The sequence below is a fragment of the Heterodontus francisci genome, chromosome 8 (genome assembly GCF_036365525.1).
Source record: "Heterodontus francisci isolate sHetFra1 chromosome 8, sHetFra1.hap1, whole genome shotgun sequence".
NCBI lineage: Eukaryota > Metazoa > Chordata > Chondrichthyes > Heterodontiformes > Heterodontidae > Heterodontus > Heterodontus francisci.
The window spans coordinates 62,590,109-62,617,728 of record NC_090378.1 but is presented as its reverse complement, the minus strand read 5'-3'; the positions used below and the strand labels follow the sequence as shown (position 1 = coordinate 62,617,728).

General features: G+C 41.6%; 2 protein-coding genes across 5 annotated transcripts in view; one reads left to right on the top strand and one right to left on the bottom strand.

Moving 5' to 3' along the window:
* LOC137372858 (FYN-binding protein 1) overlaps nt 1–6,471 on the bottom strand; it is a 144,432-nt gene extending 137,961 nt beyond the window's left edge. For 2 of the 3 annotated variants that reach the window (XM_068037222.1, XM_068037225.1), the window contains exon 1: nt 6,450–6,469. The gene's annotated coding sequence lies outside the window, so the exon portion shown is untranslated. Of the gene's footprint in view, nt 1–6,449 lie in introns of all 3 variants that reach the window. The other variant, XM_068037221.1, reaches the window with a different exon arrangement.
* The window catches only part of c8a (complement component 8, alpha polypeptide), a 119,458-nt gene continuing 96,796 nt past the window's right edge, over nt 4,959–27,620 (top strand). The window contains exons 1-2 of one of the 2 annotated variants that reach the window (XM_068037227.1): nt 4,959–5,158; nt 26,867–26,984. In XM_068037227.1, coding sequence (XP_067893328.1) covers nt 5,073–5,158; nt 26,867–26,984 — 204 coding nt within the window. In that variant the 5' untranslated portion in view covers nt 4,959–5,072. The remainder of the gene's footprint in view (nt 5,159–26,866; nt 26,985–27,620) is intronic. The other variant, XM_068037226.1, reaches the window with a different exon arrangement.

The window sequence follows — 27,620 nt, the reverse complement described above, 5'->3', positions numbered from 1 at the left end:
TGGGCAGGATTTTGTGGTGAGATGGGGGCTGGAACGGAGGCCAGCGGGGCCAGGTTTCCCACCACCTGCCGATGTGCTGTTTCCCCGATGTGGTCCGGACTCCCAACCACCTTTCAGGAAGCCGGGTCAGGTCTGGAATGGCTACCCACCCCGCAAACAGCAGGTAGCCAAATTGAGCCAATTAAGGGGCCTATTAAGTCCCCTCTCATACGCCAACTAGGACATGAGCGTCACTGGAAGTTTCCAGTCGGCAGGCGGACCCCCTGCAGTGGCCAAAACACAGCCCAAGAAAGGAAGCGGCCTCCCTGCGGCAGACAGGGAGCAGGGGCAGCATTCTGGATCATCACAAAGATGGTCTGGCAGCTGTGGCCATTTTTACTTTCATAATTTTGATAATCATCTTCAGGGACCCTCTCTCTCTTACCTGCAATGCAGGGTGCAGCTCTTTCACTGCTGGAGGGCCTCCTATTGGAGCCAGGTTGTCTGGGTGTGGAGGGGCCAATTAATTCAAAAGGGAATTGGATAACAATTTGAAAAGGAAGAATATAGAAAGATACAGAGAACCAGCATGGAACTAATACTAGCGTAGATAGTTCCAGTTGAAGAGCTAGCACTGGAATAGGCAAGATGAGCTAAATGGCCTTTTTTATATTGTTATTTCTAAACTTCCATATCTGTCGAACCTGGAAAATTAATTGTGGTTATTATGGCTCTGAACTGCAGCTCTATGATCATTTGTAAACCCTTTTTGATTCAGCTGATCTTGGTGAATATAGTACATTATGGCCAGAATTTTACATTGTGGTAGTAGCCCCGCCCACTGGCTGAGAAGTCGGGAGGGCAAGCTCGCCTCCACACTGCGATTTTGCATGGCCCAGGCCCTTAATTGGCATCAGTAGGGCCTTCCGCCCCTCTGAGGCCGGCAGTCCCGCCTCCAAGAGCAGCCGACTAATCAGAGGACCAGCAGCTCTTCAGTCCCAGCACCACAGTGAGCGGTGGCCACTGCTGGGACTGTACCCAACAAGAAGAGAACGATGGACGTCTTCCTTCAAAAAGGTAAGTGGGGTTTGGGCCTTGCTGGGGATAATCGGCTGTGCCCGGCAAGGTGGAGTGGGAGTCGGAGAGCAAGTCAGGTGGGGTAGTTTTAGCGTGGGTGGCCCGTGCTGCTGGGGGGACTCTTCTGTGGAGCACGTGCGTGACCAATCAGGAGGGCCCCCCTCTTCAGCCTGCAAGGAGGCTGCCAGATATTACTGGGCTGCCTCCTGAGATACTGAAATGCCCGCCGGTGGCTGGAGGAGGCTCTTAAGTGGCAAATTATTGGCCATTTAAGGGCCTCAATTGGCCTGGGGTGGTGGGCTGTTTGCCACCTCCCCTGCTGCTGGTAAAATAGCTGTGAGGGCGGGTAGGCAACAGGAGTGGCAGCCCTCGCCTCCCACTTGATTTTATGCTCCCTCTCCCCCCACCTCCCAGCTCGTTCCCAGGAGGTGTAAAATTCCGGCCTATGCTTCTCCACAAAATGAAGAGTAACTAGAATAAAAGGTTACTTTCTCTGTCGGTCTAAAATAGGCGAGAGACTTATCTACTATTCATTGACCTCCTCCATACTTTAAAAATTTGATTTGATTTCCTAAAATCAATTTTAAAACATCTTCATCTCAACCATCTGCAGTAATCCTTGCGGACAAAACAATTAATTATAATAAAGGTCCTAGGGCTGAATTTTTAATCGAGTCCGCAGGTGGGACCGGAGGCAGGCAGGCCCAAAATTCCCCGCTGCTGGCTGGCGTGCTGGATTGCCAGCATGGTCCTGCTCTCAGGCAATTTTCCAGGAGGCCAGGTTGGGGTCCCCTCCTGTGCTGACTGGAATTTTTCAGTTGGCAGGTGGCCCCCTTCCTGTGGCCAAACACATCCAGAGAAAGGAGTTGGCCGTCGCTGGCAGAGCGGGGGGCCAGAGTTCCATTTCACTACATAAAGCTTCACCTCCCCCCACCACAGCCATCTTACAAATGGTCACAGGTCGCCCTATGGAGGGGTTGCCCCTTCATGAGGACGGTCTGACAGCTGTGGCCATTTTTAAGTTGCAAGAATTTAAAACTGCCATCTTGAGCCACCCTCTCTCTTCCTTACATACATTGGCAGGATGCTTCTTCTTCAATGCTGGAGGGCCTCCATTTGGCCTTCCAGCTTCCAAAGCCCGCCTACAGTGAGCATGCCCTCTAGCCATTAATTGGCCTTTCAATCAAACATTGGGGCATGCATGTCACGCCCACGGCCTGTGGGGTTGGGATACTGACATCAGGATAATTTGCAGAACAAAAATTCAGCCCCAAATCTCACACAGGCCTAATTCACATATTGAGAAGTAAACAATGCCTGATTTTTTTTCACTGAATAAAATCTTTTGCTTGATGATCCCTGCAGCTCTATTTCAGATTATTAATTTGCATACAAAAGATCCTCCAAGAATTACCTGCTCCCACTATTCTGCATTTAAATGCCGTAAGGTCTGCCTGCCTTTAAAGCTGTCAGCTTATTCATGTTAATGAAAGAATTAATATATTTAATTATTGTGGGTAAGACTTAGCAGCAAACAGGAGGCCCAGACGCAGATGGCCAGGCCTGCAGCAACATTCACCTATCTGTCTTCCCCTCATGCTGATCCCAGCCTAAGTCCCAGCTGAAGAACAGGTCTGTAACAACAATGCGCTGTAACATTCATAAACCCATAATTCGTAACCAGCATCTGGATAAGCACACGGTTGGGAATATGAACTTATACAAGTCAAAGAACACCTGGTACTCTGAGCCACTGATTGGAATATTTCATATTTGAACATTTTGTAACCATGAATAAATGAATGAATGTGTTTTGGAACATTTCGTACTTTTAATGAGTGTGAAGGTTACACTCATATAATTACTGACAAGCAGTACAGCTATTGCACTGGGCTAGTCATTGAGGATTCTCTGACGCTCTGATTGCTGCGGGTTCCCTAGCAGCAGTTGCAACAACAAATCACGCATGCTTAACTATTGCACATTTGCAATCAGAACTCTCATTTTCTGGCTGTCAGGTATTTCCAAATATCTGATGAAGGTTCATAAAGTTGGGCAGTATGAAAACTATTCTTTTGTTCAAAATTTCTCCGAGTTAGTTCCCCCAATTAGGTCAACAACAACTTGCATTTATTTAAAGCTTTTGATGTAGGAGGTGCATCACAGAAGTACAATTAGACAAAAACTGTCACTGAGTCTAAGATGGAGACAGTAGAAAGGGTGGCAACATGCAGATTTTTAATAGCTAGATTGGATAGGTGGATGAAGCAAAAGCCAATGATTAATGCGGGTCAATCTGATTAGAACTGTTTGCTTGTATAGAGGTTGGATTGAATGGCCTTTTCTGTGTTATAACTTCCATATATTTCCACATCCAAGTGTTTAATTCTCTTCAGTCAGTCAGGAGAGGGCACTAAAGTACTATCCGCAGCTTATTTATCATTATTATGCTGCATTAACAGCTCATCCTGTAGCTAATATGTAGCAATTTATCTTTCGTCCCCATTCAAAGATTTACCTTGCTTTGGGACTATGGCAGTTCATGGAAGAACCTCATATTGCTTGGTGCTTAATTGAACACTACACACTACAGTTACCTGTTATAAATATGCTTCCTCTTTAGTAATTCTATTCTCACCTACTTGTTTTGAATTCAAGTCCAGCAAGGATGAAAAAGCACAACTTGGCAAACACAACATGATCACACACCATTTTTAGCCAGACATTTTAAAGTATTTTGATGATGACTGGTAGTAGTTCTGTACTAGAACCATACGCCCTGTGCCTTTGGCTATATATCTGAGTGCAAGGGGAAATTTTCAACTGCATTGTCCCCTGTTTACACTAAAAAAAGGGAGGCTGGCCATCAAAAATTGGAAAAAAAATCACCCTCCCTTGTTTTCCCAAGGCCTACCTGCTGCGATATTCAGGTGCATCTGCAAATGTGCTGTCAGGACTCCCACCAAAATAAGCAAGAGTCTATTTGTCTATGCAAATTGGGCCCTACGCTGGTTGTAGGACCCCATTTATGATTTTCAATACTAGTGGGTGGAGCCTGTGCTGCACAACCTCCATGCAAAGAAAAGATACCTGGACAAAGTAAGACCAATTCTGAACTTATAACAAGTCTGTGCGGTAATGTGTCGGAGCAGATCAGTGGGATGAAAGCCTACAAAATGTATTACAAGCAAGCAATCCATTCTGCCATATTACTGCCCAGGTAGTGAAGTTGAAAATTTGGAATATTTGCTAATCCCAGAATGTGATGTACAGGCAGTGCTAGGGAAAAATCACCTGGCTGTTATAAAACCCCTTAATTTTCATTTCCATTGAAATTAATCCACTCTGCCAGTTCATCAAACAACCAGTGACTGTGAAAATTACCCCAGATGCTCTTAGCTCCTTCCTGCTCAATCTCCTCCATTACACTCCCACCACCTTCGATAACTGGAGGAATCTTAACATTACCTTCAAACAGGTACCAGATTGCATCAAACCTTCAATGTAAGTTGCAGACAAATTGCAATGTCAAGGCTTTATGAGATACTTTAATAAAAATATGATTAAGTATACTAATGAGATAAAGATTGTCCATTTTTATCTCTGAAAAATACACATTTTGTGTATCAAAGAATACTGTCACTTAGAATTGATTGTGAAACAAAAATTTTAACTATTCTAACCTAAGTATTAATTTTATTAGTTGTTTTGTACAGTTTAGTAAAGTATTGCAAGAATCTATATTAGATCTAAAATAGTTTTATAACAGTTAGAACGGAGAGCTGACTCAACTTTTTCTTCCTGCATTTACATTGCTATTAATCATTCATTAAGTAGGGCTGTTTGGTTTACCCTTTTCATTTGTCATTCCACCCTTCTCCACCACCCCCCCACCCCCACAATACTTTCAGATTGGAAGTTGCCGCACTTAACATTTTTAGTTCAAGTAACTGGCTGTTTGATATAAACTGTAACTTTTCTTATTTTATAAAAGTTAGATTTTTGCAGCACGAAGAATGAATTTGCTTATGAGCTGCTTCTCATCTTTTGCATGCCTGTTGCTTTTTACTCATTTTGCCAATTCGAATCAGATCAGCAACAGGTCAGTGTTTATCACTTCAGAAAACTGGGAGAGCGTAATGTATTGGTTATGGTATTTATGGTATTTGCGGTGGAATTTATACATGTTAAAACTTGAAAGGTAAAGGGGGTCCTTGCACAAAGTATTATAAATTTGAGTTTTTCAATATAAATCTGAGGTTTTGGTAACGTTTAATGAAAATGTAGATATGTGTTAGCAGGTGAGTCAGAATGGTAAAAGCTGCAATGGATTTTCTTCTGTTGTTTCCATATCTGGGTTTTTCATAGCTACATGACCACTTGAAATGAGAAGACCACACCATTTCCATGTGAGTAGTGAGACTGCACCCACTGCAGGACCAAGGCAGCTCTTCCTCCCATCTTCCCAATAACCCCAAAAATCTTAGAGCAGCTTCCTTTTTCTCAGAGATCTGACTGAACATCATCAAGCACTACCAGGCTCTGCTCTCCTCTGCCCAAACTATTTACTACTCCTTGATCATCCTGAAATGCAAAATTGACTCCCAGCTTCTTTTCTCCACTACCAACCATCTTCTTAAACCCTGCCCCCCTATCACCTCCAACAAGTGCAAGGAACTCATGGACTTCTTTATCACTAAACCGAAAATCATCCGTTCAGCTGCATTCCCCCCTTCCCCTTGCCCACAATGCCATACTTCTGCCAAGGTCCCTCCCTGCCCTTACACTGAACTCTCATCTTTCTCTAATATCTGTCCTGTCTCCCTGAGCTCACAGAATCAAAGGAATTAACAGCACAAAAGGCGGCCATTTGGCCCATTGTGCCTGCACCAGCTGACAGGGAGCCATCCAGCCTAATTCCACTTTCAGCTCTTGATCCGTAGCCCTGTAGGTTATGGCACTTCAAATGTATATCCAGGATAGCAGCAGGAGTAGGCCATTTGGCCCCTCGAGGCAGCTCCACCATTTAATAAGATCACAGCTGATCTGATTTTGGCCTTAACTCCACATATCTGCTGGACCCGCAAAAACCTCGACTCCCTTGGAGATCAAAAATCTGTCTAACTCAGCCTTTAATATATTCAATGACCCAGCCTCCACTGCTCTCTGAGGAAGACAATTTCAAAGATTATTGGCCCTCTGGAAGAAGAAATTCTTCCTTATCTCTGTCTTATTTTTAAACTGTGCCTCCTAGTTCTAGACATCTCCATGAGGGGAAACATCCTTTCAGTATCTACTCTGTCAAACCCCTCACTATCTTATATGTTACAATAATATCACCTCTCATTCCTCTAAACACACAATGCGTATAGACCCAACCTGCTCAACCTTACCTCATAAGACTACCCGTTCATCCCAGGAATCAGCCTAGTGAACCTTCTGTGAACTGCTTCCAATGCAAGTATATCCAGAGAGAGTGGGAGAGCGGAGCACAGCCCGAGGAGTCGAAGGTTTAAAAAGCACGCCAAATCACAATCAGAGTCAGAGAGAGTGGGAGAGTAGAGCAGGGGAAAAATTGAAAAGTGACATCAGAGTATTGTCACAATCAGCAGAGAGAGAAGGGAAAAAGCTATCTGGTGAGTATCTGGTAAGTGATTAAGGTCCATTCTAATCCTAATGTTTAAAATAGTAAAGGAACTAGTGATAAGCTTAATAAAATATATTTAAAAAAAAATAAATAAATAACTGAATAAAATAATTAAGTAGTTAATTAAAACACATTAAGGATGGCAGGACAGGACTTGTGTCACGGCTGCAACATGTGGGAGCTCCTGGATGCCAGTATGATCCAGGGCAAACACGTCTGCAGTAAGTGTTTGCGGCTTGAAGAGCTTCGGCTCAGAGTCATTGAACTGGAGTCCGAGCTGCAGACACTGCGACACATCAGGGAGGGGGAAAGTTACCTGGACATTTTGTATCAGGAGGCGGTCACACCCCTTAGGATAGGGTCTTCTGATTTCCAACAATGGTCAGAGACAGGAGAGTGTGCCTGCAGCTGAAGCAGGTAAGGGGACCCAGAGGGCAGGAGTGCAGGACCCTCAGTCTTTACGATTGTCCAACAGGTTAGAGGTTCTTTCAGCTTGTTTAGATGAGAGTGGGGGCTGCAGGATGGATAAGCAACCTGACCATGGCACCATGGTACAGGAAGCCATTCAAGTGGAGGGAGAAAAAGGAATGTAGTGGTTGTAGGGGACAGTATAGTTAGGAGGATTGACACTGTTCTCTGCAGCAAAGAGTGAGAGTCCAGACAGCTGTATTGCCTGCCTGGTGCCAGGGTTCGGGACATCTGCACAGGGCTGGAGAGGAACTTACAGTGGGAGGGGGAGGATCCAGTCGTCATGGTCCATGTAGGTACCAACGACATAGGCAGGACAAGGAAAGAGGTTTTGCACAGTCAGTATGAGGAATTAGGCGCCAAATGAAGAAGCAGAACCTCACAGGTAATAATCTCTGGATTATTACCCGATCCAAGTGCAAATTGGCATAGGGCAAATAAGATTACAGAAATGAATGCATGGCTCAAAGACTGGTGTGGTAGAAGTGGGTTCTGGTTCGTGGGGCACTGGCACCAGTACTGTGGAAAGTGGTGGCTGTACCGTTGGGACAGTCTACACCTGAACCTTGCTGGGGCCGGTGTTCTAGCGAGCACTAGAGAGGATTGTAAACTGAAGAGTGGGGGCAAGAGATCATATTTGGGAAGATATGGTAAATCAAGGAGTAGAGACAAGGCAAGAGAGAAAGGTATTAATATGAGAAATGATTAACAGACTGTGACAGGAAGGGACAGAGCGTACAAATCTAAGAGTAAATCAACAGATAAGGCTAGAGGTTACAAAAATAATAAAAGGACACAACTAAAGGTGTTGTATCTGAATGCACATAGCATTCGAAACAAAACAGATGAATTGAGAGTGCAAATAGAAATAAATAAGTATGATCTGATAGCCATTACAGAGACATGGCTACAGGATGACATAGATTAAGACCTGAATATTGAAGGACGCATGGCATTTAGGAAGGACAGGAAGCTAGGAAAAGGTGGAGTGGTAGTTCTGTTAATTAATGATGGTATTAGCGCAATAGAGAGGGATGACCTAAGTTCAGGAAACCAGAATGTAGAAGCAGTTTGGGTAGAGATGAGAAATCATAAAGGCAAGAATTCACTTGTGGGAGTGGTGTACAGGCCACCTAACATTAACCACACTGTGGGGCAGGATATAAAGGAAGAAATAATGGCAGCTTGTCAGAAAGGTACAGCGATAATTATGGGGGATTTTAACCGACATAAAGACTGGAAAAATCAAATGGGCAGAGGTAGCCTAGATGAGGAGCACATAGAATGTTTTCGGAATAATTTCTTGGAATAATACGTTCTGGAGCCAACCAGAGAGCGGGCTATACTAGACCTGGTATTGTGCAATGAGATAAGATTAATTAATGACCTCATAGTTAAGGCACCCCTAGGTAGCAGCGATCATAATATGATTGAATTTTACATTCAGTTTGAGGGAGAAAAGAGTGTTTCCAAGACTAGTATTTTAAACTTAAATAAGGGCAATTATGAGGGCATGAAAGCAGAGCTAGCAGAAGTGAACTGGCAAATCAGGTTAAGGGATAGGTCAATAGAGATGCAGTGGCAGACATTTAAGGGGATATTTCAGAATACACAGAATAGATACATTTCAATGAGAAAGAGAAGTTCCAAGGGTGGGACCCGTCATCTGTGGTTAACTAAAACAGTTAAAGATAGTATCAAACTTAAAGAAAAAGCCTATAATTGTGCCAAGATGGGAGGCAGGTCAGAAGATTGGACAGAATATAAAAAACAGCAAAGAATGACTAAAATATTGATAAGGAAGGTAAAATTAGAGTACGGGAGAAAGCTAGCTAGAAATCTAAAGACAGATAGTAAGAGTTTCGATAGATATTTAAAAAAAAAAGAGTTAACAAAGTGAGCGTTGGTCCTATAAAAAGTGAGCCTGGGGAATTAATAATGGATAATAAGGAGATGGCAGATGAATAGAACAGATATTTTGCATTGGTCTTCACTATTGAGGTTTGGGTAGAGTAACAAGTAACATCCCAGTATTAGCTGTAAGTCAGGAAATGGAAGGGAGGGAGGAACTCAAGAAAATTACAATCACCAGGGAAGTGGTACCGAACAAATTGCTGGAGCTACGGGCTGACAAGTCCTTGGGTCTTGATGGACTTCATCCTAGGGTGTCAAAAGAAGTGGCTAGTGAGATAGTTGGTGCGTTAGTTTAATTTTCCAAAATTCACTAGATTCGGGGAAGGATCCTTTAGATTGGAAAATAATGAATGTAACTCCTTTATTCAGAAAGGGAGGGAGACAGAAAGCAGGAAACTACGGGCCAGTTAGCTTAACATCTGTCATAGGGAAAATGTTAGAAGCTATTATTAAAGACGTTATAGCTGGGCATTTGGAAAAATTCAAGGTAATCAGGCAGAGTCAACATGGTGTTGTGAAAGGGAAATCATGTTTAACCAATTTATTGGAGTTTTTTGAGGGAGTTACACGTGCTGTGGATAAAGGGGAACCGGTGGATGTATTGTACTTAGATTTCCAGAAGGCATTTGATAAGGTGCCACATCAAAGGTTATTGTGGAAAATAAAAGCTCATGGTGTAGGGGGTAACATATTGGCATGGATGAAGATTTGATAGATAACAGGAAACAGAGATTAGGCATATATGGGTCATTTTCTAGTTGGCAAGATGTAATGAGTGGCATGCCACAGGGATCTGTGCTGGGGCCTCAACTTTTTACAATTTATATAAATGACTTAGAAGATGGGACCGAAGGTATGGTTGCTAAATTTGCTGATGACAGAAAGATACGTAGGAAAGTAATTTGTGAAGAGGACATGAGGCTACAAAGGGATATAGATTAGTTAAGTGGGTGGGCAAAGACCTTGCAAATGGAGTATAAAGTGGGAAAGTGTGAAATTGTCCACTTTGGCAGGAAGAATGAAAAAGAAGAATTATTTAAATGGTGAGAGATTGCAGAGCTCTTAGATGCAGAGGGATCTGTGTGTCCTAGTGCATGAATCACAAAAGGTTAGTCATAGAGTGATACAGCACTGAAACAGGCCCTTCGGCCCACCGAGTCTGTGCCAACCATCAACCACCCAATTATACTAATCCTACATTAATCCCATATTCCCTACCACATCCCACCTTCCCTCAATTCTCCTACCACCTACCTACACTAGGGGCAATTTACAATGGACAAGTCACCTATCAACCTGCAAGTATTTGGCTGTGGGAGGAAACTGGAGCACCCAGTGGAAACCATTACGGTCACAGGGAGAACTTGCAAACTCCGCACAGGCAGTACCCAGAACTAAACCTGGGCCACTGGAGCTGTGAGGCTGCAGTGCTAACCACTGCGCCACTGTGCCATTAGTATGCAGCTATAGCACATAATTAGGAAAGCTAATCGAATGTTTTTGTTTATCACGAGGGGAATTGAATACAAAAGTAGGAGGTTATGCTTCAGCTATACAGGGCATTGGTGAGACCTCATCTGCAGTACTGTGTACAGTACTGGTCTCCTTATTTAAGGAAGGGTGTAAATGCGTTGGGGGCAGGACAGAGAAGGTTTACTAGATTAATACCTGGAATGGGTGAGCTGTCTTATGAGGAAATATTGGACAGGCTAGGCTTGTATCTGCTGGAATGTAGAAGAGTAAGCGACGACTTGATTGAGATATATAAGATTCTGAGGGGTCTTGACAGGATGGATGTTTCCCCTTGTGGGAAAATCTCAAACTAGGGGTCACTGTTTAAAAATAATGTGTCGCCCATTTAAGACAGAGATGAGGAGACATTTTTTCTCTCAGAAGGTTGTAAGTCTTTGGGATTCTCTTCCTCAAAAGGCATTGGAAACAGAGTCTTTGAATATTTTTAAGGCAGAGGTAAATAGATTCTTGATAAGCAAGGGGGTGGATGGTTATCGGGGGTAGGTGGAAATGTGGAGTAATCAGTTCAGCCATGAACTTATTGAATGGCAGATCAGGCTTGAGGGGTTGAGTGGCCTATTCCTGCTCCTAATTCATATGTTCGTATCCCTCTTTAAGTAAGGAAACCAAAACTGTACACAGTACTCCAGATGTGGTCTCACCAATGTCCTGTACAATTGTAGTAAGACTTCCCTACTTTTATACTCCACCCTCCACGCACCCCCCTTGCATTAAAGGCCAACATTCCATTTGCCTTCCTAATTACTTGCTGTAGCTGCATGCTAACTTTTTGTGATTCAAGTGCAAAGATAACTAGATCCTTCTGTACCGCAGCATTCTGCAGTCTCTCTCCATGTAAATAACATTTTGCTTTCCTATTCTTCTCACTAAAGTGGACAACCTCACATTTTCCTACATTGTACTTCATCTACCAAATTTTTGCCTACTTACTTAACCTATCTATATCCCTTTTCAGATTCTTTGTGCCCTCCTCACAACTGGCTATCCTACCTATCTTCCTATCGTCAGCAAACGTGACTCCAACACATTCGGTCCCTTCATCCAAGTCGGTATAAATGGCAAATAGTTGAGGCCCCAGCACTGATGCCTGTGTCATTCCACCAGTTACAGTTTGCCAACCTGAAAATGCCCCACTTATCTCGACTCTCTGTTTCCTGTTAGTTAGCTAATCCTCTATCCATGCAAGTATATTACCCTCAACACTAAGCGCTCTTATTTTGTATAGTAACCTTTTATATGGCACCTTATCAGGGTCTTGAAAGAAGTGACTAGTGAGATAGTTGATGCGTTGGTTTAATTTTCCAAAATTCACTAGATTCGGGGAAGGTTCCATTAGAGTTGGAAAATAATGGATGTAACTCCTTTATTCAAAAAGGGAGGGAGACAGAAAGCAGGAAACTACAGGCCAGTTAGCTTAACATCTGTCATAGGGAAAATGTTAGAAGCTATTATTAAAGATGTTATAGCAGGGCACTTAGAAAAATTCAAGGTAATCAGGCAGAGTCAACATGGTTTTGTGAAAGGGATATCATGTTTAACCAATTTATTGGAGTTCTTTGAAGAAGTAACATGTGCTGTGGATAAAGGGGAACCGGTGGATATACTGTACTTAGATTTCCAGAAGGCATTTGATAAGGTGCCACATCAAAGGTTATGGTGAAAAATAAAAGCTCATGGTGTAGGGGATAACATATTGGCATATATAGAAGATTGGCTAGCTCACAGGAAACAGAGTAGGCATAACTAGGTCATTTTCTGGTTGGCAAGATGTAATGAGTGGTGTGCCACAGGGATCACTGCTGGGGCCTCAACTTTTTACAATTTATATAAATGGCTTGGATGAAGGGACCAAAGATATGGTTACTAAACTTGCTGATGACACAAAGATCGGTAGGAAAGTAAGTTGTGAAGGTAACATAAGGAGCTATAAGGAGGATATAGATAGGTTAAGTGAGTGGGCAAAGATCTGGCAAATGGAGTATAATGTGGAAAATTGAGAAATTGTCCATTTTGGCAGGAAGAATAAAAAAGAAGCATATTATCTAAATGGTGAGAGATTGCAGAGCTCTGAGATACAGAGGGATCTGGGTGTCCCAGTGCATGAATCGCAAAAGGTTAGTATGCAGGTACAGCAAGTAATTAGGATAGCTAATAGAATGTTATCATTTATTGCGAGGGGAATTGAATACAAAAGCAGGGAAGTTATGCTTCATTTACACAGGGCTTTGGTGAGACCACATCTGGAGGACTTTGTACAGTATTGGTCTCCTTATTTAAGGAAGGATGTAAATGCGTTGGAAACAGTTCAGAGAAGGTTTAGTAGACTAATACCTGGAATGGGCAGATTGTCTTATGAGGAAAAGTTGGACAGTCTAGGCTTGCATCCGTTGGAGTTTAGAAGAGTAAGAGGCGACTTGATTGCAACAGATAAGATCCTGAGGGTCTTGACAGGATGTTTGTGGAAAGGATGTTTCCCCTTGTGGGAGAATCTAGAATTAGGGGTCACTGTCTAAAAATAACGGGTCGTCCATTTAAGACAGAGATGAGGAGAATTTTTTGTCTCAGAGGTTTGTGAGTCTTTGCAACTCTCTTCCTCATAAGGCAGTGGGCGCAGAGTCTTTGAATTTTTTTAAGGCAGAGGTAGATAGATTCGTGATAAGCAAGGGGGTGGAAGGTTATTGGGGGTAGGTGGAAATGTGGAGTGGAGGATAAAATCAGATCAGGGATGATCTTGTTGAATGGCCTACTCCTGCTCCTAATTCGTATGGTCGTATGAATGCATTTTGGAAATCCAAATACACTATATCTGCTGGTTTCCCTTTATCCATGCTGCTTATTTGATCCTCAAAGAACTTGAATAAATTTGTCAAATATGATTTCTGTTTCATAAAGCCATGTTGCCTCTGCTTGATTGAATTATGATTTTCTAAATGTGCTGCTACTGCTTCCTTAATAATGGATTCAAGCATTTTCCCAATGACAGATGTTAGGCTAATTGGCTTATAGTTTTGTGCTTTCTGTCTCCCTCCTTTCTTGAATAGAGGTGTTACATTTGTGGTTTTTCACTCTGCTGGGACCTTCCCAGAATCTAGGGAATTTTTGGAAGATTACAACCAATATATCCACTATCTCTGCAGCTACTTCTTTTAAGACACTAGGATGCAGGCATCAGGTCCAGGGGACTTGTTAGCCTCTAGTCCCATTCATTTGCCTAGTACTTTTTCTTCAGTGATGGCAATTGTTTTAAGTTCCTCTCTCCATTTTGCCTCTTGATTTTCTATTATTCTTCAGATGCTTTTTGTGTCTTCTACTGTGAAGACAGATACAAAATACTTGTTCAAAGTCTGCCATTTCCTTGTTTTCCATTATTAATTTCCCAGTGTCATCCTCCAAAGGACCAATGCTTACTTTAGCTACTCCTTAAATACTTGTAGAAGCTTTTCCTGTCTGTTTTTATATTTCTTGCTCATCTACTCTCATATCACAGAATTGTTACAGCACAGGAGGCCATTCAGCCTATCAAGTCTGCACCAGCTCTCCAAATGAGCAATTCACCTAATGCCATTCGCCCATCTTCTCCCCATAACCCTGCACATTCTTCCTTTTCAGATAACAGTCTAATTCCCTTTGAATGCCTCGATTGAACCTGCCTCCGCCACACTCTCAGGCAGTGCATTCCAGATCCTAACCAATTGCTGTGTGAAGAAATTTATACTCATGTCACCATTGCTTCTTTTGCTATCTCTTTAAATCTGTGCTCTCCCATTCTCTGTGGAAACGGGTTACATCTCTACCAAAGAGAAAACGTGTATGGCCTTTGCGTTGTCACTTCCTACCAAAAGTAAAATCCGAAGTAAAGTGTTTTATGAACTGGATGCTTGTCAGTTGGATACTAATGAAGGTTTGGTTCTTTTGTTATAATTCTTGGATGTCATTTACAAGAAAGATGACTTATTGAATGCGTATGAGGCATGGTCAGACTTTGATCGATTTCAGAAAACATGGTTATTCAATGGACTTTAACAGTTGTAAAGAGGATTGAGGAAATTCAATTTGGAGATTCCTAGTTCAGTGCTAGCATTTAAATTGCTAGATTATGCTAGGGTGTCGCATATGGACAGGCTCCTGGTTTTAACTGGGGTTTGGTTCTTGGAAAAAGACTCCCCGTTGGATCAAATGTCTGCTACCTTAAAGAAATTCCAGGGGAAACAGTCATTTCCTGCAGCCCTGGAAGAAAAAATAGGGCATTCTGCGGTGACACAAAGAATGGAGGACTCAATGTGGATGTAGGCATATGTACATGGAAGAGTTAAAGACAGGACAAATGAGGATGAAAGCACTTCTAGCAGGTCTGACTATTACAGTGGAAGACAGAATTGAAACAGCAACCATAGGCGAATGAATCCCAGGAATGCCCAAGAAACAGTTAATAGGTGCTTCAGGTATGACTCAAAGTATCATTATGCATAAACTGCCCAAAGTGGAGGGGCAGAGTCCTCAAAATAACACTCAAAACAGAGAATTCTGAGGCAGAACAGGAAGATATTGATGAATCTGAATGAATTGTCACAAGAAGTTTTAGTCCTGTGATAAATGTGTTAGTTGCAGATTCATTCAACTGTGCTCTATTAGATAATGCTTGCACATCGACAGTGTGTCGAACTGATTGGTTACAATGTTATCTGGATCCACTCAGAAGTGAGGATCAATGCAAGGTTAAAGAGTCTAAAAGTACTGCCAGCTTTAGGTTTGGTGATGACAACACATTGCAGTCACAGAGCAGTAATTCCATGTAAAATAGCTGGAGAAAGCCACTTTATCAGTACTGCTGTAATCTCTTGTAAGATACCATTACTGTTGGGTAAACCTTCAATGAAAAAAGCACAAATGAAACTTGATATGGAGCATGATAAGGCAATTGTTTTTGGAAAGTCAGTGAATTTGCAGTTTACCCAGTCAGGGCATTATTGATCCCCTTAACAAAACCTGATGTTTCTAGTCAGAGTGTTAGAGAAGTAGTAATAGCATCAGGTGATAAGAATCAGAGAGATAAAAAGCACATTGTCATAAAGTTACATATACAATTTGCCAAAGATTAAAAACCCTGCTAAAGGATACAGGTGTGATTGATGAAGAGTATATGAGGATAACAGGAGAGATTAGTGAAAAGTATGAAATCTGTAAAAAGTATTGGAAGATGCCATCACCTCCTATTGTAACCCTTCCAATGGCATGTGACTTTAATGAGGCAGTTGCCATGGATTTAAAAGTCTGGGACAAAGACAAGAGTATTTTCATTCTACATTTTATAGACCTGGCAACTAGATTTAGTCTTTCTACAATAATAACTAGCAAGGACAAAAGGATGATTATAGATAAAATCATGGAGAAATAGATAGGGACTGGACTTGGGCCACCAGCTAAGTTTCTGACTGATAATGGAGGGGAATTTGCCAACGACGAGTTCAGAAAGTGTGTGAAAACATTGTTATGACTGAGGTGGGAGGAATGCACTGCTAATTCAGTCCCACTTTTCCACAGGTCACAACATATCAATAAATTTTCCCACTTACTGAAACAGCCAATTAGATACTCTATTTGTCCCCAGAATAAAGCACACCAACCAGATTTCTTTAATAAACAACAAAATTATCTGTTTATTATAAATCAAGTCTGAACCAGTAAGGAAGTAAATATATATGTGAATTGAAATATTAAAGCCCCATATTTTTATCCTAGCCCTCACGCAAATGCATATACATCCAAAAACTGGTTAACTGTGAAAAAAGGGATTTTTGTTTATAGCTGTTACAAAGAAATAGAAGGAATAAAAAATAACTTATACTGAATATGGAAGTCCTTTGTTTTGGTGAGATGTCCCAAAGTTGAATAATTGGCTGCCGTTAGAAGTCTGTCCAGGTGAGGTTGAGTCCGCTTGGATAGGCGTTCAAAGCAATTCAACTGCAGAATGTTTCATATAGGTCTTACAGCAGGTGTGCAGCAACAAAGTTTTAGTTCTCACACACATTCGGTGCAAAGTCCTTTTAACAATGCAAGGTTTCTGCAACCATTCAGGAGTTCTTCAAAAATGCAGGAGGCAAGAGTACAACTTCATACAGGCTTTTGCTTTTCAATAGCAGGGATTCTTCAAAGAGAGGTAACAGCGGGCTGGTTTTTCTTCTGATCTCCTGGCAGGTCCATAACATGTTCCAGTTGCCTCTTTTAGTCCAAAACTAGCATTTTTTAACAGTTCAAAGTGAAAACAAACTTTTTCCAAGCAAGTCCCATGGTAATCATAAATTCTCTCTTGTCACAACACAAAATAACTCTTAAGTCAAACCCCCTGTAGTGTTCACTTGAAATCACATGTTTTCCTATTACTTGTTTACCGTTTACCTTTTGTTGAACTTACTTTAAAAAAAAACATCCAAAGTTCAGCAATCCAGATGGTTCAATGTCCATGAAATCCTTTTTTAGTTTTAAAAAATATAGATTCCCAAGTTTTAACACAAAAATGGAAACTGTCGTAACATGAACAATTTGATTATGAATATTGCAGCTGAAAGTCCTTTCTGCAATGGGCTCTGTGAAAGGAATCACGCAGTGATTGATGAAATGCTGCATAAAATCTTAGCTGACCAACCAAACTGCAAGTTGACAACTGCCCCACCATGGGCGGTTCAATGCAAAGAATTCACTTCAGATGGTTGACGGATATAGTCCCTATCAATTGGTCTATTGGGGTGGAATTCCAAATTGCCTTCTGTGCTGTGCCACAGTCCTCCTCCTCCAGAAGGTACTACAATTAGTTCCATTTTTTCCTGCACATTTGAATGCTTTAGATGCAGGGAAACAGCCTTTCATCAAGGCTGAGGTCTCTGAGAAAGTTTGGAGAGCTCTGAGGCATCGTATAAGGCCATCTGAGGCAGAATTTAATTCAGGAAATTTGGTGTATTATAAAAGAAAGGGTCATAGGGAATGGAAGGGCCCTGGTTAGGGTGTGATGGTAAGACAGTAGTTATCAAGCATGGATCAAACTGTTCTGGTTCATTCCTGATGATTAATCGGGATTGATTACAAAATCTTAGAATTTGAGCAGCTGATAGAGGGAAATGAGGCACCTTGTACCTCAAATGATCATGTGTTTTGTGATGAAGGTCCTGAGGAACAGAATGAGGTAGATCAAGGGTTGGATCATAATTTGAGTGATCATAACACTCAAGAAAGAGCTATTACATCCAATGGACAATTGCCCCAAGAAGGTACTCGGGTAACATATATTCTAGAGGGGTCTAATAAATGGAGGGATGCCACAATTGTGGGACATGCTGGCAAGTTTAAATATTGGTTCAAGATGATGGCCAAGAAGCAATATCAATGGACTGACAGAATGGGGTGAAAGAGTGGAGAGTAAGAAAGCACTGTGCAAGTTCTAATAGTAGGTCTGGAAGTAACTCATGCCAAGAAATGATCACATACTCGAGAAAGAGCCTCTGATAGTGCACAAGGGAGATCTTCTAGCAGTAGTCCCGAAATACATGAGAGTGCTAATAGAGGCTGTAGTTTGAACAGATTCCACAATGAAACAAAGGCTAGAGAGCAGTCTTGGAATAGAAGGAGAAGCGGAAGTCCTCAGGACTATGAAGCTTTAGAACAGGGTTGTCCAACATACAGCCTGTGGGCCAGGATCCAACTTGCCAAAGGTTTCTATCTAGCCAGCGGTTATAAACTGTACTCGGGGCCGTTCCTTATCTACTCTGGGGCTCCGTGACTGGAGATGACAAATTTCCCTTTGTCACACTGACTTTTTAAAAAGATCGCAAGTCAGTTTCACAGCTGACAGCTGCTGTAACGGGAACAGTGGCTTCTGAACTTCGGACAGATTCGGGGTTTCTGGCCAGTTCTGACTTTCTTTTAAAAGTCCACCGGAAAACACCGAATCAGTCTGAAGTTCAGAAACCGATGTCAGTACCTGTCAGCTGTGAAATTGACGTGATCTTCTAAAAGCAAACTGACCAACCATTTGCTCTGCAACTGTCAGAGAGAGAGAGAGAAAAGGGGACAGAGAGAGAGAGAGAGAGAGAGAGAAATGGACAGAGAGAGAGAAAGAGAGAAAAAGGGGGACTGGGGGTGGGTGGTGACAGAGAGAGAGGGGGAACAGAAAGAGAGAGAGAGGGGGAGGCAGAGAGGGAGAGAAAGGGGGACAGAGAGAGAGCGAGGGGGAAGAGAGAGAGAGGAAAAAGCGTACATCGAGAAAGAAGGGGACAGAGAGAGAGGGGTTGACAGAGAGTGAGAGGTGTTAGAGAGGTGGGGGGAGGGAACAGAGAGAGAGAGGGAGTGAGAATGATCAAGATCACTCCTGACAGGATGACATCTATCCAGAATACTCCGCATTGCTACAACAAGTGTGCAGGCAAACATTGACTAATTGTGCAAGCAGAAAAATGCGAGTTATCTCACTAGATCCATGTCCAATATAGAGTCCAGAAAGTAAGTCAATAAATTAGACTTCTCATTTAAAGCCTCTTCACAAAAATGCATCTTTGTTGTTGTTTTGATTAATAGCAAGATAAATTTTAAATGTTATCTTTCTGAAATTGTCTCACCGCACCCCCACCCCCCCACCCATGTAAGATACAAATTGTAATGTGGGACCCCACGTGAAATGGTTGGGCAACCCTGCTTCAGTGGCTGCCAATAAACTTGAGGATAAACTAATAAGGAAAGCAAAACATAAGGAATTAGAGAGTTGGAGAGAGTTTAGAGTTCATTTTGAGGTACCAGATAGCAGACAGCCAGCTTTGTCACATAGATGGATTTGTACTGAAAAAGTCCTTCCCTATGGGACTTACAAGGCTAGTTGTGAGGGGTTTTGAAGAGCGACTGGGTGATACCGATGTTAGAGTGGACTCTCCCACAGCTGGAAAAGTAATCTTGAAAATCTTCTTAGCTCTTTTGGGCACATATTCATTGGAGTATAAATCCTTTGACATAAAAGCTGCATTTCTGTAGGGTGATACTTTTCAGAGAAAAGTGTTTCTGAAACCACCTAAAGAGGCAGCTGATGCAGAAAGAATACTATGAAAACAGAACAAATGCGTCTATGGCCTTAATGATGCTTCCAGGGTGTGTTATTTCTTGGTGAGATTTGTTTTGTTGAAAATTGGTTGTATTCAACTAAAAGCAGATTCTGCAAAGTGTTATTGGTATCATAAAGGGAAACTTTCAGGCATTTTCATGATGCATGTTGATGGTTTCCTATGGGGTGATACTGCAGATTTTGAGAAATATGTTATTAATAAGATTAGGGCAGAATTTAAGATTGGGAGTCAGGCTTGTGGGCCTTTAAATATGTTGGGTTAGATAGTAAGCAGACTAAGTCTGGAATAACTTTAAACCAACAATCCTATTTAGAGAGTGTTACTCCCAACCTGGTTAATAGTACTAGGTCATTGCAGAAAGACGATGATCTATCTAAAGAAGAGGTAGAGCAATTGCGAAGCTTGCTTGTGCACTCAGACTCGACCTGATCCTAGTTTTGATGTACTGGAATTAAGTACAATGATGAAACATCCAAAAGTTGAGAATGTTTTAAGGGGAAATAAAATATTTTAAAAATTAAATCTGGAGAAATGTGTGCTGAAGTTCCCTTCCTTAGGTGACCCAATGAACATGAAGCTAATCATTTTTAGTGATGCTTCATATGCTAATCTTCCTGATGGGTATTTGAGTGCAGCTAGTTTCATAATATTTCTGATGGGTGAAAATGGGAAATGTTGCCCTTTGGCTTGGGAAGCTAACAAAATAAAAAGGGTCGTTAAAAACACTTCAGCTGCGGAAACACCGGGCCTTGTGGAGGCAGTGTATATGGGGTTCTATTTGTCAAACGTTTTAGGTGAAATTCTGAACAAGGGACATACGGAAGATAGGATACCCATTGAATGTTATGTGGATAATCGTTCTTTGTGGGACAATGTACACTCTACAAAAAGTGTGAGTGAGAAAAGACTACGCATTGACCTTACTGGATTGAAACAAATGCTGGAGAGAAAGGAAATCTCCAAAATTAAATGGATAGATGCAAGTCATCATCTATCCGATTGTTTCACAAACAGAAATGCTAGTACAAAGAAACTATTAGGGGTGATAGAGGCGGGGCATCTCACAATATAATACTTTGTACCTGATGTGGAATTTACTTTGATTTATTTTGAAATGTTGTTTGAACATGTTAATACTTTGTACATAATATATAATTTATTTTGAAATGTTGCCTGAACATGTTAATTTAAATGTTATTATAAAAGACAGGGAATCTGTTAATTGTGTATCAATTGTTTAATTATATGCAGGTGGAGGGTGTTAATTGGGGTCTAACTTGAGCACAGTGGCGCAGTGGTTAGCACCGCAGCCTCACAGCTTCAGAGACACAGGTTTGATTCTGGTTCCTGCCTGTGCTGAGTTTGAAAGTTCTCCCTGTGTCTGCGTGGGTTTCCACCGGGTGCTCCGGTTTCCTCCCACCTCCAAAAGACTTGCAGATTGATAGGTAAATTGGCTGTTGTAAATTGCCCCTAGTGTAGGTAGGTGGTAGGAGAATGGTGGGGATGTGGTAGAGAATATGGGTTAGTGTAGGGTTAGTATAAATGGGTGGTTGTTGGTCGGCACAGACTCGGTGGGCTGAAGGGCCTGTTTCAGTGCTGTATCTCTAAATAAATAAATAGAATAAATAAAGAGACACTTACTGAGACGGGTGAAGGTTTTGAATGAGGAGCTACATGTTTACAATCCTCTTACTCTGTAATAATAAATGTGAAACTGAGTAAAGATAGGCACCAGCATTATCCTTCCGCAACAAGCTTTCTGGAATTTAACACTCACCACCTTTTGAGTGAAATTGTTTCCCCTTGACTCCCCTCTAAACCTCCTACCTTTTACTTAAATCTATGCCTCATGGTTATGACCCCTCAACCAAGGAGAATAGGTTCTTCCTATCCACTCTAAACCCCACATAATTTTATACACTTCAGTTAGGTCTCCCCTCAGCCTCCTCTATTCCAAAGAAAACAACCCTAGTCTATCCAATCTTTCCTCATAACTAAAATTCTCTAGTCTAGGCAACATCCTTGTATATCTCCTCTGTATCCTCTCTAGTACATTCACATCTTTCCTATAATGTGGTGACCAGAACTGCATGCAGTACCCCAGTTGTGGCCTAACTAGTGCTTTATAGAGTTCTAGCATAACTTCCCTGCTCTTATATTCTATGCCTCGGCTAACAAAGGTAAGTATCCCGAGTGCCTTTTTGATCACCTTATCTACTTGTCTAGCCACCTTCAGGTATCTGTGTATATGCACTCCGAGGTTCTTCTGTTCCTCTACACTTCTCAGTATCCTACCATTTATTGTGTATTCCCTCGCCTTGTTAGCCTTCCACAAATGCATTACCTCACACTTCTCCAGAGTGAATTCCATTTGCCACTATTCCGCCTACCTGACTAGTCCATTGAGATCCTCTTGCAGTCTGCAGCTTTGTGCTTCATTATCAACCACATGACCAATTTTTGTATCATCTGCAAACTTCTTAATCATGCACCCGGCAATCAAGTCTGAATCTGTGATATATACCACAAAAAGCAAGGGACCTTGTACTGAGTCCTGCAACACTCCACTGGAAACAGTCTTCCAGTCACAAAAACAACTTTTGTTTCTTGCCTCGGAGCCAATTTTGGATCCAGCTTGCCATTTTGCATTGCATCTCACGTGCTCTCACTAATGTGACTAGTCTTCCATTTGGGACCTTATCAAAAGCCTTGCTAAAATCCAGATAGACTATATCAAATGCACTATCCTCACTGACCGTCCTTGTTACCTCCTCAAAAAATTCAGTCATGTTAGTCTGACACAACCTTCCCTTAACAAATTGATGCTGTCTTTGATTAATCATGTCTTTCTAAATGAAGATTTATTCTACCCCTCAGAATTTTTTCCACCACTGAGGTTAGGCTGACTGGCCTATAATTACTCGGTCTATCCTTTTCTCCTTTTTTAAACAATGGTGCAGTCTGCTAGCACCGTACTTGTAGCCAGAGAGGATTGGAAAATGATGGTCAGAGACTCTGCTATTTCTTCTCTTGCTTCCCTTAACAGCCTAGGATACATTTCATCAGGGGCTGGGAATTTATCCACTTTCAAAGATGTTAAACCTTTAATACTTCCTCTATCACTATGTTAATTTCATCGAATATTTCACAACCATTCTTTCTGATTGCAATGTCAGTATCATCCCCCTTTTGTGAAAACAGACCCAAAGTATTCATTGAGAATCGTTCCAACATCCTCCGCCTCCACACACAGAGATTACCCTTATGGTCCCTAATAAGCCCTACTCTTTCTTTAGTTATCCTCTTGCTCTTTATGTATTTGCAAAAATCCTTGGGTTTTCCTTGATTTTACTTGCCAATATTTTTCATGCCCTCTCTTTCTTTCCTAATTTCCTTTTTAATTTCACCCTTACACTTTTTATACTCGTCTGGATTTTCTGCAGTATTGAGCCCTAGATATCGGTCATAAGTTTCCATTTTTCTCTTTATCGTCGCCTTTAAGCCCCTTGGCATCGGGGGGCTCTGGATTTGTTAGTTCCACCCTTTTTCTTTAAGGAAACATACGTGCTCTGAACCATCACTATCTCTTCCTTGAATGCGTCCCACTGATCTGGCACGGTTTTATCTTCAAATAGCTGTTTCCAATCCATCTTCACTTAGTAAAATTAACTTTCCCCTAATTGAGAACTTTTATTCCTGGTCTCTCTTTGTCCTTTTCCATAACTACCCTAAATCTAACTGAATTATGATCACTTGCACCAAAGTGCACCCCAACTGATACCCCTTCCACCTGCCCAGCTTCATTCCCTAAAATTAAGTCCAGAACCACCCGCTTTCTTGTTGGGCTTGCTACGTACTGGCTAAAAAAGATCTGAATGCATTTTAAGATTTTTTTTGCTCTTTGTGCCTTTCACGCTAATTCTATGCCAGTTAATATTAGGCTAATTGAAATCCCCCACTATTACTGCCCTATTGTTTTTTCACTTCTCAGAGATTTGCAGGCATATTTGCTCGTCCATCTCCCTCTAACTTTTTGGGGGTTTATATTACACTTATTTGTCCATGAGATCTACCTCCTTCCCTCTCAACCCTGTTCCCGCAAAACTGCTGACCACCCAACTTTCCTCCTTGGACCCTATGCTAGCTGACTGTATAAAAGGTTTCTCTCCTTCCTTTCAAATCTTCTGCCATCACCCCCTCCTCAAAAAACCCTCTTTTGACCTCTCAATCCTTGAAAATTACTGCCTCATCTCCAAACTTTCTTTCCTCTCCACCGTCACAACCTCCCAAATCCTCTCTTCTTGTTCCTGCGACTCCAAGTTTGAATCTTTCCAGCCAGGTTTTTGCCCCTGCTACAGCACTGAAACAGTCCTAATCAAAGTCACAACTCTCTATGACTATGACATTGGTGCACCTTCTCTCCTCATCCTTCTCGATCTGTCTGCAGCCTTTAACACGTTTGACTGCACCAAGAACCCCAAACATTATTCTTTCAGCAACATAATCCAAAGGACATGAAATCAGATTCTTCATGTATGGTGATGACACCCAGCTCTACCTCAACACTATTTCACTTGACCCCTCCAGTACCTATGTTGTCAGACTGCGTATCTGACATTTAATCCTGGATTAACCACAATTTTCTCTATTTAAAATTGGGAAAACCAAGACTTAGCATGCTTGCTGCTGAAAACCCCTCATCTATGTTACCTCTGGACCTGACTATTTCAATGTTTTCCTGGCTGGCCTGCCATCTTACACCATACATAAACTAAAGCTCATTCAAAACTCTGCTAGCCAGATCCTAAACCAGACCAAGTCCTGTCCACCTATCACCCCTTCGTGCTTGCTTACCTACATTGGGTTCCTGGTCCACTAAAGCCTTGAATTTCAAAATTCTCATTCCCATGTTCTAATCCATTCATGGCCTTGATCCTCCCTATGTCTGTAACCTCCTCCAGATTCTGAGAATACTACGTTCCTCCAACTCTGGCCTCTTGTGCATCTCCATTTCTTTTGCCCCACTATTGGCAGCTGTGCTTTCAGACGTCCAGGACCTATACTCTAAAATTCACTTCTTGAATGTCTCCATCTCCACCTCTCTCGAAATCTTTAACTTAGCGTTTAGTTACCCATCCTGATATTTCCTTGAGGAGATATTTCCTTCTTTGGCTAAGTGCTAAATTTTTGTTTGACTACACTTGTTACGACCAAAGCAGAAAGGTGTCTAGGGGTCCCTCTCAGCCTTCACTTGGTCTTACTATAACAGGGTTTAATTTTCAACACACTTTTTTAGCTCCCCCTTGGTGAATCCTTGTTCACCACTTTCTAATTATAAGGCAAAAAACAGCACAAACAGGCTTTCTTAGGTTTAAAGAAGAAAAGTTGAAATTTATTAAACTTAAACTCTAATTTGGTTGATGCCTATGGATACATGACACGCCTATGCTATCATGCATACGCGATACACACATGCAAATAGAGACAGAAAAGAGAAGAAAAATAAAGTGGAAAAGTTTGAGGCAATATCTGAAGTTTTAGTTACAGTTCTTCGAGCTCACTGTAGAGTCCTTGACTGTAGGTAGATCTTGCTTTTTGTTGGGGCCCAGTATTCTTCTTAAACCTGGTTTGCTATAGGAAACTTTTCTCTCTTGGGGTTCATGTGTCTTCAGTGGATTCAGAGGCTTATGAGAAAGAGATGGGAGCAGACAGGAGAGATCTTCTCAGTCCAGGAACAAACAGACAATCTCAGTTCAAACTGTTTGTACAATTCAGAAAAAACCCAGGTTGCCCAGCAGGTTAGTCATGTGACTAACTCTTCTGACCACGTCTTGAATTGTATCACCTTAGCAGTCTCTGGAATGCTGCTCTTACACACAATACCCTGGTGATCAAGATCCATTGTGGGTTGAATGCGTCAGGGAATGGTCCTTTGTCCTTCCAATCACTGTCTGTTAATATGCAACTAAACTGATCTGTTTAACAAATCCTTTCTTCACTCCAGTAACAGTTTAATATCAATGTTAGTGAAAAAATTAATGTGCCTCATTCTTGGCAGGTGGGGGCCTCGCATGACACACTCCTATGAAATGCCTTGGGACGTTTTACTACATTAAAAGGTTCTATATAAATTCAAGCTGTTGTTGGCTTTCCTAATCCTTGCAGGGCGAGGGCATTACTCTCGAGGAAAATCAGCTCCATAATCCCTTGGTCTCTTCCAAAACAAGCCAACATTTTTTTTTTTTTTTAAACTGACTGTCAATGGCCAGAAATTTAGTTCAAAATACAGTTGTTTTTTTATTTGCCTGAAGTGATGTAATCTCTGGGACAAACAATATTATGTGACAGGAAACTCCACACGAAACAGTATAATTTTGTAGTCTCTGATGAGTTTGTGCTGGAAACAAGAACCTCCATAGGCAGCTGTGCAGCCTAGTCATAAAAACCTGGACTCAAAGATCTTGGCACTAAATAGATGCAAGACCTCCTGCTGGAATTTGCAGGCCTTCTCACACCCCTACATAGACTGCACATGTGCATGACCAAAGAACCATAGGGCAAGTTTTATCCTATTAGTTGATCAACATGCCAATCGAATCCAGTCAGAAGTTTATGTCAGTCCACAATTCTTTGGTATTATATATAATCTTTTCACGTTCAATAGGATTTTCCTTCACAACTGCCGCAACTTTGGTATGCTTTTGTGGGATGTGGGGGATTGCTGTCATAGGTCTATGGTACCTGTAACAGTGGAGCATAGCCAGCTGCTAAAGGCAGCAGCAGAAATTTCTCTGAATTTCCAAATTGCTGAGCAAAAGGAATATAATCGATTGCAACTGTAATCAATTGCGATCACTTGTACTCCTTTAAACGAACGATTAATATTTTAAATAAAAACAAGAAATGCTGGAACCACTCAGCAGGTCTGGCAGCATCTGTGAAAAGAGAAGCAGAGTTAACGTTTCGGGTCAGTGACCCTTCTTCGGAATATTTTAAACTCCCTTCGTCGGCCCTAGTAATGCTGGACACTAGGTGCGCACTGAAATGCATCGTATCCCTAACTATACCTTCAACAATAGATCAACAACTTGTTTTATGCAGAAAGAATCTTTTGCCATACTGAACACATTTCTTTATTTCATCATAGTTCAGAATATTGCTGCACACATCATTCTGGACGAAAAATCCGAAGCATAGTCCCACTTGACTGTCAACTTGGCCAGTGGACATCGTGGACAGTGTGTTCTCCTTGTGAAACAAGAAAGGTATGATTTTACAGACTAAGACAAGTTAACTTTTGCTTTAGGGGAATAGTTAACTAAGTTGATATAAAACAGTACGATGCAAAAACTGACATTAAACCAGAAAATGCTGGAAATAAAGAGCAGGTCAAACTGGTAGCTGAAACAGATATGAAAAACAACTTTGTGAACTTTTTCTCAAAGCTGAGATATTAATATATTTTAGGGCCCCTGGTCACTGTCAAGGTGTCCAGGTCAGATATAGTAGAGTTAAAATTCCAGTAAAGCTGCCTCTACTTTGCTCTATCATCATGTCTGAGCCCAAACTTCAAAAGTTCTGCTGCTGTTGAGGAACTAGTTCAGACTACACAAGCTCATTTTACTTAGGAGCCTAATATCTAGCAGTTACGACTTTCAGTGGCTCTCGTGGGATTTGAACTCAGGTCCCGATATCTGGCCCAATGCAATTGGGGGCAGTAGTATTTTACTGAGCTATTAATTTAGCAACCTGGTCTCATGCTCTAGAGATAGGAGTTCAAATCTCACCACAGCAGCTGAGGAAATTTAAATTAATTAATCTGGAATAAACAGCTAGTTTCATCTGGTTCAATAATGTCCTCTAGGGGAGGAAATCTGTTGTCCTCATGTGGTCAGGCCTAT